The sequence below is a fragment of the Macrobrachium nipponense genome, chromosome 11, assembly GCF_015104395.2.
Source record: "Macrobrachium nipponense isolate FS-2020 chromosome 11, ASM1510439v2, whole genome shotgun sequence".
Taxonomy (NCBI): Eukaryota; Metazoa; Arthropoda; class Malacostraca; order Decapoda; family Palaemonidae; genus Macrobrachium; species Macrobrachium nipponense.
The window spans coordinates 49,844,860-49,862,855 of record NC_061087.1 but is presented as its reverse complement, the minus strand read 5'-3'; the positions used below and the strand labels follow the sequence as shown (position 1 = coordinate 49,862,855).

At 36.7% G+C, this 17,996-nt stretch overlaps 1 protein-coding gene across 5 annotated transcripts in view; it reads left to right on the top strand.

The window, feature by feature from the left end:
• Positions 1-17,996, top strand: part of LOC135205792 (inositol polyphosphate 5-phosphatase E-like) — a 633,907-nt gene that overhangs the window by 527,673 nt on the left and 88,238 nt on the right. For 4 of the 5 annotated variants that reach the window (XM_064236962.1, XM_064236954.1, XM_064236937.1 and 1 more), the window contains 2 exons: positions 2,110-2,244; positions 14,513-14,671. In XM_064236962.1, the coding sequence (XP_064093032.1) occupies positions 2,110-2,244; positions 14,513-14,671 (294 nt within the window). The remainder of the gene's footprint in view (positions 1-2,109; positions 2,245-14,512; positions 14,672-17,996) is intronic. The other variant, XM_064236969.1, reaches the window with a different exon arrangement.

The window sequence follows — 17,996 nt, the reverse complement described above, 5'->3', positions numbered from 1 at the left end:
TCAGTATGTGTCCTGGAAGAAACTGTTTCTCCTCAATAATCTTTGCCTAAGTGGCAGATAATTTGGATGCCACTGATTCTTTGGGTGATGAACTTTTGCCTCTGAGCCTGTATTGCATTGAATTGCTGCTTGAACAGCATAAACGACCATGAACTTCCCTTTGAATTCTGTCTTGCTCATCAGGAAACTTCTTGGGATCTTCAAATAAAAAATGCTTTCTCCTTAATCAACAGCTGGGTTTTGGGGATACTCAGTCGAGTCTGCCATTCAATCCAACGATTAAGAAACTGTTCCTTTTCTCTGTAGAGCTTGCATGTTTTCTTGATGATGATAGCGTTCTTCTCTGCTGATGCAGTATCACTGAAATGGGCCGAAATCCATGATATATCGTGATCAATTGTCAATACCATTGTGCGACTCAAGCGAGAAGAAAGATCTGTGGAAGCAATCTTTTTACCCTTTTCATGACATTTTATCAAAGCCATTTTATTTTCCAGTAGACCAACATTATCAATATTAGCCCTAGTACTAGAACCTTTCTTCGAAGTCAGGGCACTAATTATTCAAAATACAAATTCAGAGCAAATAAGGCACATGAATCTTTCATTTCCAGAGTTAGGTTTGGTCCTGATTACATTTGCAAACTGTGATCTTTGTGACCACATCTAAAGTTATGTCGAGGTCTATTCATAAACCCTGTTGAATTCTCTCTTAAAATACTGTTCCTTTTACATGCTTGACAGTATTCATTTGCTAAGACCTTACTAACTTGGAAATAACCTTTGCTTATCTCCTTAGGCTTATCTTCTATATAAATTTAGCTCAAAATAACATGATAAAACTCACCTTTATTAGACTTCAGCACAGGGCACTAATTCCAAAACAAACTTTTAACCCCCATGAAACAACAGACTGGGACTGGATGTCCTAACAACCAAACCGACATGGACTCTCTCCTCCCGACCACGTTTCGTTTACCTGTACCGACCCCCTTCCCATCTGTACCTTTACAAACCCCCAGCTAATCCCCAAGACCACAAAACGTTTGATTGTAAAATGTGGTTTCTAAAGCTCTTGCAACGTCTTCCAATTTGCAAGAGCGGGATTATTTTCCTGCAACAGTTTCTTTCCTAACTTATGAGAATTACATTTTAAAGTAATCAAATCAATAATAACATCACCTACATATGAAAAAAATAACAAGTGATAATTAGCCTGTCTATTTCTGTTTATAATTACACTGCTTAAGTAGGTATTTGTCTTGTCTAAATGTTGACTAAAACAAATTATATACTGTAGTAAGAACATCTGTTGCTGAGTGTCAGGTTAAATCTAAGTATGGGACAGTTGTAAATACGTACCCCCAGTACCTCATTTCCAGAACTTTCAGAGCAGAGATCTAATACCATGTAGTACTAGTCTATGTACTCAACTAACTTTGTGTAGTCATGACTCTCATGACTAACTTCCTGCTTTTTGGTGTCTAAGATGTACTTATGGTTGGTTTACACACACATATATCCTTCTGCTTTAAATAGTAACCTTCAATATTGTAAAGAAGAAAGATGAAGAACCACAAATAGGCTTCATTTCCTTCTGCTTCAAGTAGTAACCTCCAATATTGAAAAGGATAAAGATGAAGAACTACAAATTGGTTATACCATAATGAAAGCAACTCTTGTCAAAGATGGAGTTAAATAAATCGAATTTCGGTGTAGAAGGTTCATAAGCTCTATTCTAGCATAGCTGGTGAACAAAAAACGAAAAGACAATCTTCAAACACTTTCCTGTGCTGTTAAACTGCATCAAAGTTTTTATCAGATGTCATATTATGTAATTAATTTGTGTTAGTTATACTGGAGTATTTCGTATATATATATATATACACACACGATTCAAAGTATGCTACTTTCATTTGATAGGCATTTATAACAATCCTCAAAATTTTAAAACCTGGTTAATCAGACCACTGCGACGATTCCTCAGATCATATATTGGACAGCTTTAGCTTGGACAGGACAATATTGGGTAATATAAGTTTTAGAAAGCATTAAGATTATGAGTTGACTATAATTTGGAAGTATTCTCCTCTATATATTTTACTTTCAGGAACGAGAATGTTATTCATTAATTCCCATTTAACTGCACATGAAGAGAAACAAGCATTGCGCATCCAGAATTTCCGAAACATTTGTCATTCTCTCGAGCTCCCACGGCTTTTGCCTCAAAAGCATAAGCATAAAGGTCAGTTCTAAGTTTTCAAATTATTAGGCACAATATTTCTTTTGTGTATTAAATATTAAGAACTACACGAACTGTTTTCAAAAGTGTGTCATTTTTGTACAAAGGAAGCATTTGAAGTCGGTAATTAGATCTTGTTCCTCAAAAGGAGCATATCTTGCAAAATTCAGTTTAGATATTTGGTCTAATTGATTGACTTGATTTTTTTTTCTCACAGATTTTCCCATTGTCTTCTACTTTTGTCGATGGTCTATTCTGTTTCCAATCGAACTTGTAAAATTCGATTGTGCCCTTCATCCACAGGAATGCTACTATATTGTTTTTTGCAACATCAGACTCTTATGAATGTGATCAATGTCATTTTAGTTTGCTAGAGAGTGAACCTTTCGACTATTTCTGACAGTCTGAAAATTTTTAGAGTCGTAAAATATCAGTTAAAGTACGGCAATAATGATCAGTACCAGGAGTATAACAAGAACAATTTGTTGACGAAAATGCCTTCTCAACAAAATATTCAAGATGAATATTTTATTTATTCATATGGTAAATGAATGTTGTGTTTAGTGTCAACCTCAAAACATAAGAAAAATGTAGGTCCCGTGTATTCCATCGACAGAACAGGTGCAGACTTTTTACTGTAAATTTGATTGTAGACAATAATTGTTTGAAATAAGCAAAAAAAAAAAAAAAAAAAAAAAAAAAAAAAAAAAGGGAACCAGAACGAAAGCACTAAAATTCTTTAATATGAATAAGTTTAGAATAAATGTTTTGGCATGAGTAAATACATATTTATATATTATCTCCTGTAACAGACATAATGTTTTTCTAGGAAATAGTAAGTTTAATAGTGTCGATTCTATGTGTATTGTTTGCTGACAGTCATGTTGATTGATAATATAATAGTTATCATAATTAAGTATATATTCATATTTAAGGGCTGTTGCCTCGTATAATGAGGCGCCCTGCGAGGTTATGTTAGACTTGCGATAATCTTAAGCTAAGTCGGTTGGTTATGCACTTCCATACTCATTGGAGTGTCTTGGGGTTTGATGATAACTTACGAAGTCGGTATCATCTTTGGTTATGACGACGATGTGTTAAACTCATGATGATAGTTATAACTTCATTCGATCTCTTTCTGATGTGAGGTTCTAGTAGAAAACACTGAGTACAAAAGATACTTCTATTCTCTGAGATTACATGATGAAGATCAGAGGAAATTTGTACAGGTCTGCCAATGATGATGGCTAATTCAAATCTACATGATGAAGCTTAGATAAAGATGTACAGGTCTTCTAATGACGATGGCTTGATCGCTTCTGCCAATGATGATGGCTAATTCAACTCTGACTACCATCTCGGTTACAAATCTTAAAGGAAGCAGGCTGTAGCTCGAACATATGAACATACATACAGATGACATAGATTACAAATCACGTAGGCTGTTTGAATTATAGGTCGCGGTAGTTGTCTCAAGCAGGAAGCTTGGACTAATGTTTTCAAAACAAATGAAGGACCACAGGTGACGGCATGTCATCTTAGCCTACTTTATTGTATACGTCATCTTAGCATACTTTATCGTCTCTGGTCTGATCACATTCCTGCAAGCAATCTGGTTGACCTCTTGGGTCACTGGTTTTAATTAATCATAGTTTTAGTTTTTTATATATATGGAATAACATTCCATATCTTTATTATGTAACACTTACACATATACTATGGTAACATAGAAGGTTTTTTTTTTATGGAAATAAGAGCGTTCATTGTCAATGAATTAAGTTGTCATTTACCTCGATAATTATTAAAAGTAGAACAGCAATAGTGAGAAAAAGGACAATGCTTAGCTCTTGGGAATTTAAAGTTTTTGCTCTAAAAAAAACTATTGCTTTTGAATTTAAAGTTTTTACTCCGAAAAAATTATTGTATTTGAATTTGAAGTTTTGTCATCAAACTGAAAAGATATATCAAATGGAATAATGAAAAGCTTAATAGCCAAGAAATTTGTTTTAATGGCAAACATTATGGTATTATAATAATTATATAATAGATAATATGCACAAATCTTGTATTCAGTAGCTACTGTTTCAACGCAACTGACCACAAGTAATTGTGAAGTTATTATTATATATGTAGTTTCTTGTATGGTACTTACATTATGTTAATTCAGTTCTGTATGATAAGTAATCCGTATTGTATGTAATTCGCAATTTAATGATGTATTCTACATAGGTAAACATATGTCCATGATCCAAAACGGCATCCTATACATTAATACAATGAGAGAGCGTCATGAGATGCACAGTCTCAGCACTATATGAGGTGTCTGGTTTAACGTCCTTGATTTAATGGTATCTTTAGTTGCAGCTTTATTGTGGTAGAAGTCTTAACTTCTTGACTATGAATTGACATGATTATTTGGGTGAGAAAAACTCAGTTGCTTACTAGGAAATACAGACCATCATCTAATATTTTAGACGATCCTTTAGTGCGAGCTGGTGATGGTCATTGCATTTTGTAACAAGGTGGTTAAGAGTTCTGGTGTCACCAAGCACCTTTTCTTCAACTGACATAGTGTGAGGTCATCTTGCTCTGCTCCTCGTGTGTGGGTCATGTCTTCTGCAAGAGTAGATCACCACAGGTATTGTTCCTTACATAGCAGGAGGGCACATACTCATTTTTCCTTCAGTAAGGAGTTTGCTGGTTGGTCTGGCAGTGGGAGAAGTTTGGTAAGAGGAAGAAGGTCAAGAAGTATTTATGGCTCCTTCATGGGGAATACACCCCAAAATGCCTCCAAATCCTTTTGGCTCTTTGACTGCCATCTACCAATACTATCCCCCTGCCTACTGTTGTGCTACTGTCTTGCAGAGGGTGGCACTTGAATGAAAAAAAAATCTGGTCCCCAGAGGATGACATAGCCATTGATGGTGCCACACCTTCAGCAGCTGCCTCCCCTCTTATTCATCTGATTGAGATGATTAAGTTACTTGATGTCATCTCAAGATTACCACAAAAGATGCGACATTTGCTTAACATCCTTGGTAGTTCATCTTTTGTGAATTTCTGCCAGCCTGGTGGAGAAGGAGTACCTCTTGCACTTTCCACTATTGTGTGGTTTGCCACTGATACATCTGCAGTGCCCCAGCCTTTTTTGAAAAGTCTGCTGCAAAGGGGCATCCTCCTGTTTGTAATGGCCCTTCCAGTGTCAGATCCTCTGACTGGTCTTTGTGTCCAGCCTTGGTCTTCTTCTAAATTTGGGAGACTAAGAAGACTTGTGAGAGGAAAGGGAAGAAACACTCTTGTCATTTTTCCTTTCCATCAACTTCATCATCATTGATCTCATCTTCACCCTCTTCCCCTGTACGGGCAAAAGAGGGAGGAAGCCTGAGGCTTTGCACAAGAAGTACAGACAGATTCCTCATGCATGCTTGCTCTTCTTGGAGGAGAATGGGGGCTTGAGGTAAATGGTTCATAATCATCTTGCTTTTGACAGGGATGACACCTCCATGCCTTCTCACTTAGCGAGAGGTCTGTTCTCACTTTGCCCAACAACGAGTTCTTAGGCTCACACATGGATGAATCTGTGAGAGCTCCATGTTCTGCACTTGCTGTGTTGGGACCTCATGCAATTGGCTACTGAGGACAAACTGCTCCCTGTTCATCCAAGGAGTCTTAAAGAGGAGTATGTACAACCGGTTTGTCCTGCACGTGCACTCCCCTGTACTTGCACATTTTTTGGAATGAGTACATGCAAAGCACTCTCGCTCAAGGGAGAGATCTTCCTTGATTATTTCCACCTCGCGTCTGCTGAATACTGAGCTTTGTACCTGCCAACAGTCATGTATGCAAAGCTTTCCTTAAAGACCACTTCTGAGACGAGATCTTCAGCTAGATTATCTTGGTCTCAGTTAGCTCATGGTATTTTGGGCAAGGTGAAGAATCCTGATTTGTAGATCAGGGAGTTCCTTCTGTCCACCAGGTCAAGCAAGCCACTGTTGTTTTGGAGGAAGTACTACTCGCCAGAGGACATGAAGGCTACTCTGTTGCAGTTGGGCTCATCAGTCAACATGCTAGAGAGCAGGCTGTCTCATGGCTCGACCTTTAGTTGAACATATTGACAGATAGGTATTGGTCTCAGGATGAGAGAGCAATTTTTAGGAGACAATGCCTTGACCTTTCTTATGCACCAAAGTGCCAATACATTGGCTAACCTCAGGGTAAGAAGAAAGAATTGATTACCTTTCTTTTCTCTCAGAAGTTTCTCATGAGTGTAGCTGCTGAATACTGAGCTTTGTACCTGCCAACAGTCATGTCTGCAAAGCTTTCCTTAAAGACCACTTCTGAGACGAGATCTTCAGCTAGATTATCTTGGTCTCAGTTAGCTCATGGTATTTTGGGCAAGGTGAAGAATCCTGATTTGTAGATCAGGGAGTTCCTTCTGTCCACCAGGTCAAGCAAGCCACTGTTGTGTTGGAGGAAGTACTACTCGCCAGAGGACATGAAGGCTACTCTGTTGCAGTTGGGCTCATCAGTCGACATGCTAGAGAGCAGGCTGTCTCATGGCTCGACCTTTAGTTGAACATATTGACAGATAGGTACTGGTCTCAGGATGAGAGAGCAATTTTTAGGAGACAATGCCTTGGCCTTTTTCATGCACCAAAGTGCCAATACATTGGCTAACCTCAGGGTAAGAAGAAAGAATTGATTACCTTTCTTTTCTCTCAGAAGTTTCTCATGAGTGTAGCTGCTTAATTAGGAACAGCTTGCAGCCATAGGCGTAGGAGGCCGGGGGCAGGGGCGGGGGAGGGGATGCAACTGCCTCCCTGGATTCGGGAATCTGCTAAAATTCTGGCAAATGGGTTGGGATATTCGGGCATTCAGTAGGGAAAAAGTTCTATAATTTAAAAAATAAGAATAAGAATAAAAATGATAAACATGTATTTGTAAGTCAACCAAGTAATAAATAATTGCACATGAATTATGATTATCAATTTATCATTTGCTTTAGAATACTCATGCTACAATGGAGACCCTCAATAAGCGTAGGGATGAAGATATATTTTCTCTTATCTGGGAAAAAGCCCCCCAAAATACTGCTATGAACTTCATTGAAATGGGACCAGACATTGAGGAGTTGGAAACTACAAAAAGCCAAAAGAAACCATCCAAGAGGCTGCAAGCTCCCTGAGGAGAGACTCCTGAAGAACCTATCTCCTTTACAGACCATCAGAGAGCCAGGATTGTATACTATAGAGTCCTCACCGAAATAAGAGAGAGATTTGCAAGCAGGGATACATATATCGTGACATCCCTGGCAGATGTAGCACTAGGCAAAGCAGCAGAGGATAGTTTCAAGGTAGTGCCAATGTGGGTCAAGACATCCTAATAGCTGAAACTGTAGTTTTTCACAATCCGCAAGGCATGTAGTTGAAAACTCCAAATACAGTGGTAAAGTAAACTACCTCCAGTCAAATTCTCTGTGGGAAACTTTGCCACACTTCAGTGAGATGGCAAAAACCCTGGTAACTATACCTGCAGCATCCTTGTTTAACTGCATCAAGTGCATGAACAACACATTGTAGATGTGCTTCTTCTGCATCAGAACTGATTTCTGGAACTCCAGACACCAATGAAGCTGACAACTCAAGTGAGGGGAGATTATACTCATCTGGACCTCTGAAATTCCTGTCATAGATCTCTGTAGTATCATATCTTCCCCTGGATAATCTAAAGCCATTTGATGAAGGAGGGACTCCAGCTTTGTTTTGTTCCTAATTGATGGCTAAAACCTTTATCTCTCCACTGTAAAGAGTACTTCCTTATTAATATCTTGTAGTTCTATTGGAACACCAAAATTCCAAACAAATTAGAGGACAGGAAATGCTTGCAGCTTGAGTATTTATCTTTGAAAGAGCAATGTACAAATTTACTGATATCTACAAGTTTCTAGAATAGTACCAGAAATTCACCATTTTCTTGAAAGTCGTAGCAAATATACTTGGTACAACTAAAAGTACCAAATCTGGTACTTTGGTACTTTTGGTTGTACCATCTACATTTGGTACGACTTTCAGGAAAATGCTGAATTTTTTGTACTATTCCAGAAGCTCGTAGATATCAGAAAATTTCTACATTGCTCTTTCAAAGCAAATGCTCAAGCTGCCAGCATTTTCTGTCTTCTAATATGTTTAGAAAATTGGTGTTGCTTGAAGCATTAGACCCTAAAAATGTATGACAAGGAAACCCTAAATCCATTATACCCCTGGCAGTAAAATTCCCCACATTGTCGAGGAGAATGCATATGAAGACCTCAATAGAGAATGACGGGAACTAATAGTGGCTGTAGGTGAAATGCAGGCTCTGAAACCTGAACAAACATCAGAAGAACCTGAAAAGTCTGGCATGCAGTTTCTCTACAGAGGTGATGAGCCAGATTTCCCAATGTCTCAAGACTGATGATGAGCTTAATGGCACTGCCTCATTCATCTGCTGCAGCAGAGAGGATCTCTATGGTAACAAATATAAAGACAGAAAATGGATCTTGACTGAAGACAGACACCCTGAAGGGATGAATTCACAGCAAATAATTGTTACTTGGGGAGAAATGCACATCTTGGCAACCCTCCCAGCAACTAGTGGATAAAATAGATAAGAAGTGGTCACAGCCAACTATGGAGGAATCCCAGGAAGAGTGGGAGACGCAGTTCTAGGTAAATCAAGTAAGTGATTTGAATTTCGTAAATTTGGGACAATTTGTCTAGATCTGGTAGTCTTCAGTAGCCTGACTTGGTACTATCAGTAAAAGTAGATTGACAACCTTGGCTGGCGAGCCTCTTACACCAGTGGTGTTTGCTTACAGTAAATGTCATTGGCGATATGCCTACACTACAACGGTAAGTAAAAACGTATTTTTTTTTTTTTTTTTTTTTGTTTTTTTTTTTTTTTTTACAGAAGTTGTAAGGCTCCAAGTTGTTTGCTTTTTTGCCCTCTACTTGAAACTATTCTCATTGGTGCAATCCTGCCTGGCACTCCAGCTTCAGTCATTTGACATGGTTCTAGAAATGTGTGACTGTTGTAGTAAACAGCTCTCTGATATTTATATTTATATATTTGAAATCATGATTACGAAAACCTGTTTCACACACACATACAAGAAAACATTATAAAACACACCAAATAAATGTGACCATGCAACGTTTTCAAGCATTTATTATGCACCAATATTTTCTGAGGTATTTGAAGTGGAGTTCAATCGGATGGACAGTTATAATGAAATGAACTGAAGTTATATAATTGGATCTTCATTCTTCCTAACTGATACATTAATTACCATAAAGGACACGTCATAAACACACTACCATTTATTATTTTATTTAATATTTATGGCTGTAACCTACAAAATAATACCGCATGTTCACTCGCATTTAGTACTAACTAAAGAAAAGGGTGATTGTCACTAAAGAAAAACGGTGCTTGTCATGAATGCATTAAAATGAGTCTGTGGAACAAGGTGAACACTGCGCAACACGTAGTTAGGTGACAGAGGACATACGCAAATTATAATTTTTTTTCTTCTTTTACAAACCTGCTAAAATACACTTTGTGTAGTGTTAAGTAACAAATAATCGTACCATAAGAATAACCAGCGCTACACTTGAATTACAACGAAGTATATTGAATTGACTGATAAAAGAAGTGCTATCATTTTGAAATGAACCTGTCTGAACGCTCCTTCTGTGCAAAGCAGTAAAACAGTAAATTAACAAACAATATTCATTTTTGCTGATCGTTTGTGGACTCTGCTGTATTTTTCTTAATTCGCTTTCTGTTACTTTGCTGTTTTTCCTTCTTTTGGATTTTATTAATTAATTAATGAGAAAAGTTGTCAAAGCAGGAAGAGCGGTTTTAGATTGGAGTAACGATAGAAAATTGATAGCCTTAGACCAGGGGTTCCCAATCTTTTTGTTCTTCTGTACCCCTTGGGCATTTTTATAGATTCCTGTGTGCCCCTAAAAATTGAGGATGATAAAGAAAAACTGAAATTGATACTGTGATATAATTTTATTATGAAATCTGTGTAGACTGCATAAGTAGACTAAATAGATAATTTGTGAAATGTTATGATACATTACATACATATCTTTTTTTTGATTATCCATAACATAAATAAACTAAGCTCATAACCCTCACTTAATTCATAATTTGAAGTATTATGATGTAACACAACACATCGTTTTAGCCTGGTACGGGTACAGTGAAAAACAAGTGGTAGTCACCCTACTCTTGATATACTAAATGAAATAAAAGCTTTTCTTACTAAAATGAGGAAATAAAAAAAGACGACATTGTGCAATCTCATAGCAGATTGCATCATGTATTGCACAGCACTGGCTATTCTCTCAGATCCAATGTACCCCCTGAAGAGTTCAAATGCACCACTGGGGGTTACATCTACCCGAGGTTGGGAACCCCTAGGGCCTTACACCATGCACATGCACATGATGTTGCTTTAATGAGCAAAACACCACAATATTTTCAAAGCTTGCTCAAGTAATAATATGGATCGTGTATCCAAGAAAAACTTAAATGATTAAGAGAGAGTATGCACAAAGAGATGAAAAACATGAGATGGAGAAAAGGTGAATTTGGTTACAGCTTTCAAATATGTAGAAACATTGATCTCCAGTAGAGGTTCTCTTGAGTCGGAATTCAATTAAAGACTAAAAGAGAAAAATTAAACAATGAGAACTCTTTAATAAGATTTATAAATGAATAGAATGAAATTGCTTTATTATAAAAGTAAGATTATATGAAGTCTAGTATGATGTCTATTGCTTATGTGAACATGAATCTTAGTATGACAATGTAACCATATCTAAAAGCTTTTGTGGATTTGAGAACAAAGTTTATTGAAGAAGAATATTAGAAATCAGCTAGGTAGAGTTAGAAATGACGCCATACGGGAACTTCAGAAGTTCCGTATTTAGATGGGATGATGATGAAAAGTAATAGAGAAGACTCAGGCAAGTCCTTCAAACAACCCACTGGAAGAAAAGTAATGAAAGTGTGAGCTGTCAGCTGCACTCCTGTGGGAACCAGAAGAGTTAGGAGACCTGGGCCTAATTGTAGTTCAAATTCTTTTTCCAGGAATTTTGGGGAAAAAATTCGTAAGGCTCTTAAGAATAAGTTGCTGGCTACGCTTATCTTGATAGGAATGTCATGATAGCTGAAGTAGTGAATGTATGAAAGTGAGAACTTTGGTTTTCAGTGTCTCTGATTATTAAAACACCAAGAAAAGGAATTTTGTTGCCTGTTTCCCATTCAACTTTAAATTTGATGCTGGGCACTAATGCGTTTAACTTTGAAAGGAATTCATTAAAATTGCCCCATCTATTGTCCCAAAATGTTAGAATATCATCTACATATCTCATCCACAGCACATTAAAACTACATTACTGTAGTTTTAAAGTATTCCATGTACAGATTGGCTAAAACAGGACTTAAAGGACTACCCATACTACACCCGACTTTTTGCTTATAGAATGATTCCTCGAATGAAAGTACGTTATTAGATACACATAATTCAACTAACTTTATTATTTTGTCAAGCGCCAATGGGAAATGATCTGAATAGGGGGATAATTTTTCCCTCAAAAACTGAAGAACGTCCTGTATTGGTACTTTTGTGAACAGGGAATCTATGTCAAGGCTTAAAAGTTTTATGTTGTAAAGTGGTATATGTGCTTCTCTGAATTTGTGACAAAAATCTTCCGAATGTTTAATGTGACTGGGAAATGTGACTGGGAGAATAAGTGCCTAAAAAGGGGGAAAGGAGGCCAGCTAACCATTTAGAAATTTTGTAATTGAAAGCTCCGGCACATGAAACGATGGGTCTGAATGGAAAGTTGTCTTTGTGAGTTTTGGGAAGCCCATAAAAGTAGGGTAGTTTAGGATTAATTACTTTAAATTTCTCTAATAGTTCAATGCTCATTTTGTCTTGGCCAATTAATCTTACTTTCCGAAAAAAAAAAAATTCTGTGGGGACGTTTTGGAGGGGATTTTTCGTCAGGTTGTCGTAAGTGTTGTCTCTGCTTCAGATCGAAGCTTCGAGAACATTTTATCCGGTTTTAATCGGATTTCTAGGTATGTTAAACGGAAGTGCGTATTAGTTCGTGCGTCGTGAAAATCGGTAAATGCGATCAAGGGCCTTTCAAGAAATGTATCTTTGCTGTGGAAGAAATGGTAGCACAGACATTGGAAATTCCAAGCTCTGATTCCTCGCTGGAAGGTGAGTTTTGAAGTAATTTAGATAAAATTGTAGTGGCTCACCATTACTATTATCGTTTTAGTGATTTATCCTTTGTCATTTTTATTATCGGTGCTTCAACATGTGTTCGTGGTGTTGTGATATTAGGTATCACAGGCTCTTTGATGTTTTTGTAATAACGGGTATTTCTTCCTTGGCAGCGGGGGCTTCATTTTGGGGGGGGCTGGGAAGGGCACTCGCCCCCCCCCCCCCGCCCCAAGCTCAACTTGCCCCCCTCACCCCCAACCCCGAATAAGAAATAGCATCTCTTCTTTTTAAATGTGCAATCATAAATATATGAAATTTCTCGGAAATATTATGTTTCTTGATCCTTGTCTGTCTACTACCACCAGTGATGATGAGACTGTAAGGAAAACGCTTTTTCTACATTTTTATTGTATTTCATTTATCAAGTCGTGTTGTTCCTTTAACCATTCTATAGAGCGTTCCGCGGCCTTTCCGCCGATGTATAACTCTCGTAATTTCATTATATTTGTATATCTTATCATCTTTTAAGTGTATGTCTCCGAGAAAACGCAAATCCTTCCGGCCCAGACCCAGTTTTTCTATGTTCAGGTAGGATACTACATATCCTTCCGCAGCCTCCTTTATAGCCTGCTTTTACCTGTAATAAAGTATTAGTACCCAGCTACTTGTCTTACTCTCTGGTCCTCACAAGATAAACAACCAGTAGTTGGAGAGTATAGCTTTTGCTGAAATATCTTGCACATTTGGCCTCAAAAAACATAAAATAGCTCCCCAGCAACAATCTGAAATGACGCTCATGCTTGGCAGTTGTTTCAGTGGGTAACCATGACTAGGTTGGGATAATCATGCGTCTGCATAGATATGCATGTAACGTAGTCATTATGGGAAGTGGCCATTTAAAGGAACTGTGACTGGAGGACTTATATAATTACAATGTGGTTGAAATGGGGATAGAATCATATTTATAATTTTGGTGTTTGCTAAGATGTTTCTTTAGGGAAGATATTCATTTATCATTTACATTCCTTTTGATCTTTTATTATTTTTCTTATTTACCGTGTTTTTAACTTGTTATATGTTAGCTTCAAAGAATAAGTTATTAATATGACTAGAGGTCTGTGTGTGTAGAGAGAGAGAGAGAGAGAGAGAGAGAGAGAGAGAGAGAGATCGCTGTCAGGCAAACGCTTGCAGCAGTCGAAGGTAGATGCAAAACAAGTTGTATATACAACATATATAATTGGGATATTATACTGCTGGTTATCCCAACAATTCCGTGTCAAATGGGGTAATTTATTGCCATTCAAGTTTGGCTCCATAAACAGCCTTCGTCTAGGGGCATTGTCTTGCTGCATCTGTTTAATACGTAAACAGATGCCATGAATGTCAAACTAAACTCATTCTCAGTTGTAATGATAAACCATCTGTCCTGAAGTATGTAAATATAGGGAATACAGAACAATCCTAACAGTAAAAGATTTTATGACTAAGTTGCTATCAACAAGGATGACATCTTGGAAGAAAATGCCTTATGAAACTTCGTTAGAATGTTCATCATCAGATTACCAATAATAGAATCTGCAATCTGTTAACTAGCATTGGTGGTGCAGCGATGTCGGTGCTGAATTACTTGCTTACAAGTTTCTTTTATACTGAAATGTATGAGATTTTTCTCAAGGACAACTCACAATATATTTTTTATAAACTAGTATATTTTTGGTTTCGGTGATCATTGTAAAGTTGGAAAATAGTAAAAGGCAATATATTATTTATTCAAGACCTGTGTTTTCTGTAGGATTTTATCATTATAATGTTAATAAAAATCTTAAAATGCTGCTTCAGTGACTACATGGAAGATCTTTTCATGTTCCTGTAGGTTCATTTTTCTTAATTACGTATTGCATGTTGCAAAATTCGTTTTCAAGTATGTTTAGTTTAAATGGAAATATGTTGACTCAGAAAATACTTCAATATTTTTGGCAGATGTGACACATCGATATGACTGTGTATTTTGGCTGGGAGACTTGAACTTTCGTCTTGCTGTTGATCGAGATTATGTTCTAGGGAAGCTGAAGAAACCTGGAAATGATACGTACCAACATCTTTTGCAGTGGGATCAACTTTCTCAAGCTCGGAACAGAGGTAATACGATTTTTTCAGTGTACTGATAAATGTTGGTTTCACAAACTTCTTGATATTCAGCGTGATGTACACCTACTATCGCTTAGCTTTTGCCATTGTTAAGAAGCAAAGAGAAATTTGTGTTATTGTCATAAACATTGATAGTTATTTTGCCATTAATAAATGATAGCCTATAATTGTAAAATATAAGAGATCCAGTAGGACTAATTACCAGATCATGAGAGAAAATATATTGCAATTCCAGCTATTTTTCTGTGGTAACCGTAAACAAGAACTTGAGGCGGAAAGTGACATTGGACAGGAGGGCAGTAAGTGGTGAAGGTGCTGGTAATAATATGCATCCATGTTTGTGGACAGCTGCCAACATTGGTACAAGATGCCGTTATTCCTACAAGAATACATACTTTCAGTATTCCTACAAGAAAACATAACTCCATCATCTATACTGATTTCCTTCGGTGAAAATTAGTCCAGTTGTTGAAGCTTGGGAATAAAGTCGTCAATTAGCAGCAGGAGTGAGTGAGAGCGGGGCGCAGCTGGAACCACTCATTCACACAACTAAGGGTGTTGTCACTTTCTTGTTTCATAGATATCTGCACTACTCTTCATCATGATGATTGCATAAGATTTGGTACATATTTCTTGGTTTGAATGAGTGATAACTTTTGCGTGTTTTTTATGTCACAGTTATGATTGTTGTAGGAATATTGATGCCTAATGATTTTCCAACCCTTGAGAATGATTTGTTAGATTACCCGGGTGTGAGCATGTGTGTAGTCCAATGGAAGTTTTGACCCTAATTGTTAGCGCCCATTTTGCAGAGACAGGCGTGTATTCCATCACAACTGCTTTGGGTTGTTTCTTGTGGTTGCCTGCTCTGTTGAAAAGGATGGGTCAAGGTCCAGGAAGCTGTGGAAAGCTCTATTAGTGTCTTTTGAGGACAATAAACCAGTGTTCTCTGCACTTCTCTATTCTTCAACAGTCTTGGCCGGCCCTGCTTCTGCGAGTCCAGTACGTTTTGGCACAGATAATTTGGCTCCACCTTTTTGGCGATTGACAGATTGGCGCTCGATCGTTATTTTGGCGATGAGCTCTTTTGGCGCTTATCCATTCAGAATAAAGACAAAAGGTCCAAAATTGATAGATTGGAGTTCCGCTTTGTAATCATTTTCTCATAGATCAGTTTATTTACTTATTTTATTTTGTTTCTTTATTTCTTTCTTATTTCTTTCTTTATTTCTTTCTTATTTCTTTCTTTATTCATATATTTCTATATTCATTTCTTCTCTTGTTTATTTACTTATTTACTTTTGTATTTTTTTATTTATTAAGTTACTTACTGATTTACTTATTTATTCATCCTTGAAAAGATGGAGAATAATGAATAAAAAGAATTCGATTTATTTTTAGAAATACAATAATACAATATAATGCCAAAATGATTAAAAATATACACAATTATTTTACAAATAGTTTAATGCGTTTCATAGTTGTATGCCAAACCAAGTAAACATTCATCTATTGGTTCCCGTGAATCATGCTGTTATACTGTATTTAAAATGTGTTCATCGGCCCTAATGTATTTCAGACATTTTCGATTTGGAGCATTTCCGGCAATCAGTTGTTCACAATACGCATCGCGTTCTTTATTAATTCTCTTTATACCATCGATGAATTTCCATATAACAGGATGGTTCCTTTCTAGGTCTGCATATATTTTTCTGTGTGTAGCTTCAGCATGATTGTTGGTTCGGTCTTCACCAGATATGGTACTAAATATTCCACGACTCAGTGGGCGTCGCCCATTGCCTCGTCTTAGTGGTCTCCCAACATAATTATCTTCGACCCGATTCATTAATAGCTGAAGTTCATCTGGTAAGCATTCCGACAAAGCATCGATGTGTGGGAAACTGGTACTAAGATAAAGCGACGATCATTTTAGCTTGTACGGAGAAGACACGATCCCGAGGTGTCTCAGATGCTTAAGAAAATGACGTGCACAGTGAAAGAAACAGACTTTCAGCTCCACTCCAGGAAAACATTCTGCCATTGCAGAAAAAGCTGCTCGTTCATAATCACAAAAAATGCCTTCTGGTTGCAAGTCTGCAGACAAATCAGTTATCATCTGAAACATTCGAACGTATGTTTCTCGACGCTTATTAGGTAATAAAGCTTACAATATAGGAATGACTCTGCCGCATATGCCTTCTTGCCATAATAACGTAAACCCGAGAAAATAACGGAGACAGTTTAAATATTCCATCCACATACCGCATAATATATTTACTCAGGTCTTTCTGCCAAAAATTAAAATTCATTTTCTTGACCACTATCACCAATTAAAAAGTCTTCAGGTTCACCCTTGTTCGTCATATAAAATTTTTACTCGTCAGGGTTTACTAACTCACTTGAACCTACAGGATTTGCAGGAGCAGAATATATTAAATGATTTAGTTTTCTTCGTACAATTTCTTTCATGACATCTGAAGTTGGTAATGCTGCCAAGCGAGCAGCTTGAGAACTGTTTTCAATGCAAACATTTATAACTGATGACGGCACTTCATACATTTCCTCAGCTTTACGTTTTACACTTGTTTTGATTTTAGCATTTTCCAGCATGAGAGTGTCCATTCAGTTATTTTACTACCTCTTGCTTTTTAGTGTGAATGCGACCTTTAGGCTCGGTCTTTGATTCACTTCTCCAAAACTTTGCAGGAGGGTCGTTTTTGCTACATTTATCAAACACGTTTCGATAACCGCCATGTCCAAATTTTGGCTTGTCTCTCTTGCTTAGAATGTTGTCCGCCATTTCTGGCATGGGCTGCACAAAACAGCCAAAAGAAAATTGGATCGCAGTTTTCTTAGATGGAGAGATAACAAGGTTTCATTATCATAACAAGTGTTAAATGAGAAAATGATTACAAAACGAGAGACTAATCTATGGATGGTCGTTAAAGCTTTGACCTATTAAAAATTAATAAATAAATATAATCAATTAATAATAATAATTAATAAGAATAATAATAATAAATAATAATAATAATAATAAATAATTAATAAAATAATAAAGAAAAAATACTAATTTATTGGTATGATAACAATAAATAGTATTTTTAGAAAACATTTCTTTAACCAAGATATGAACATCGGCTAGCTATTAGCAAATATCAGCCCTGATGAGAAGAGAATAATACGAAGAATTGAAAAGACCATATATAAAATCAATTCCACTGATGCTGCCATCCTCTTTAACAAATAATAATAATAATAATAATAATAATAATAATAATAATAATAATAATAATTAATAATAATTTTTCATTTT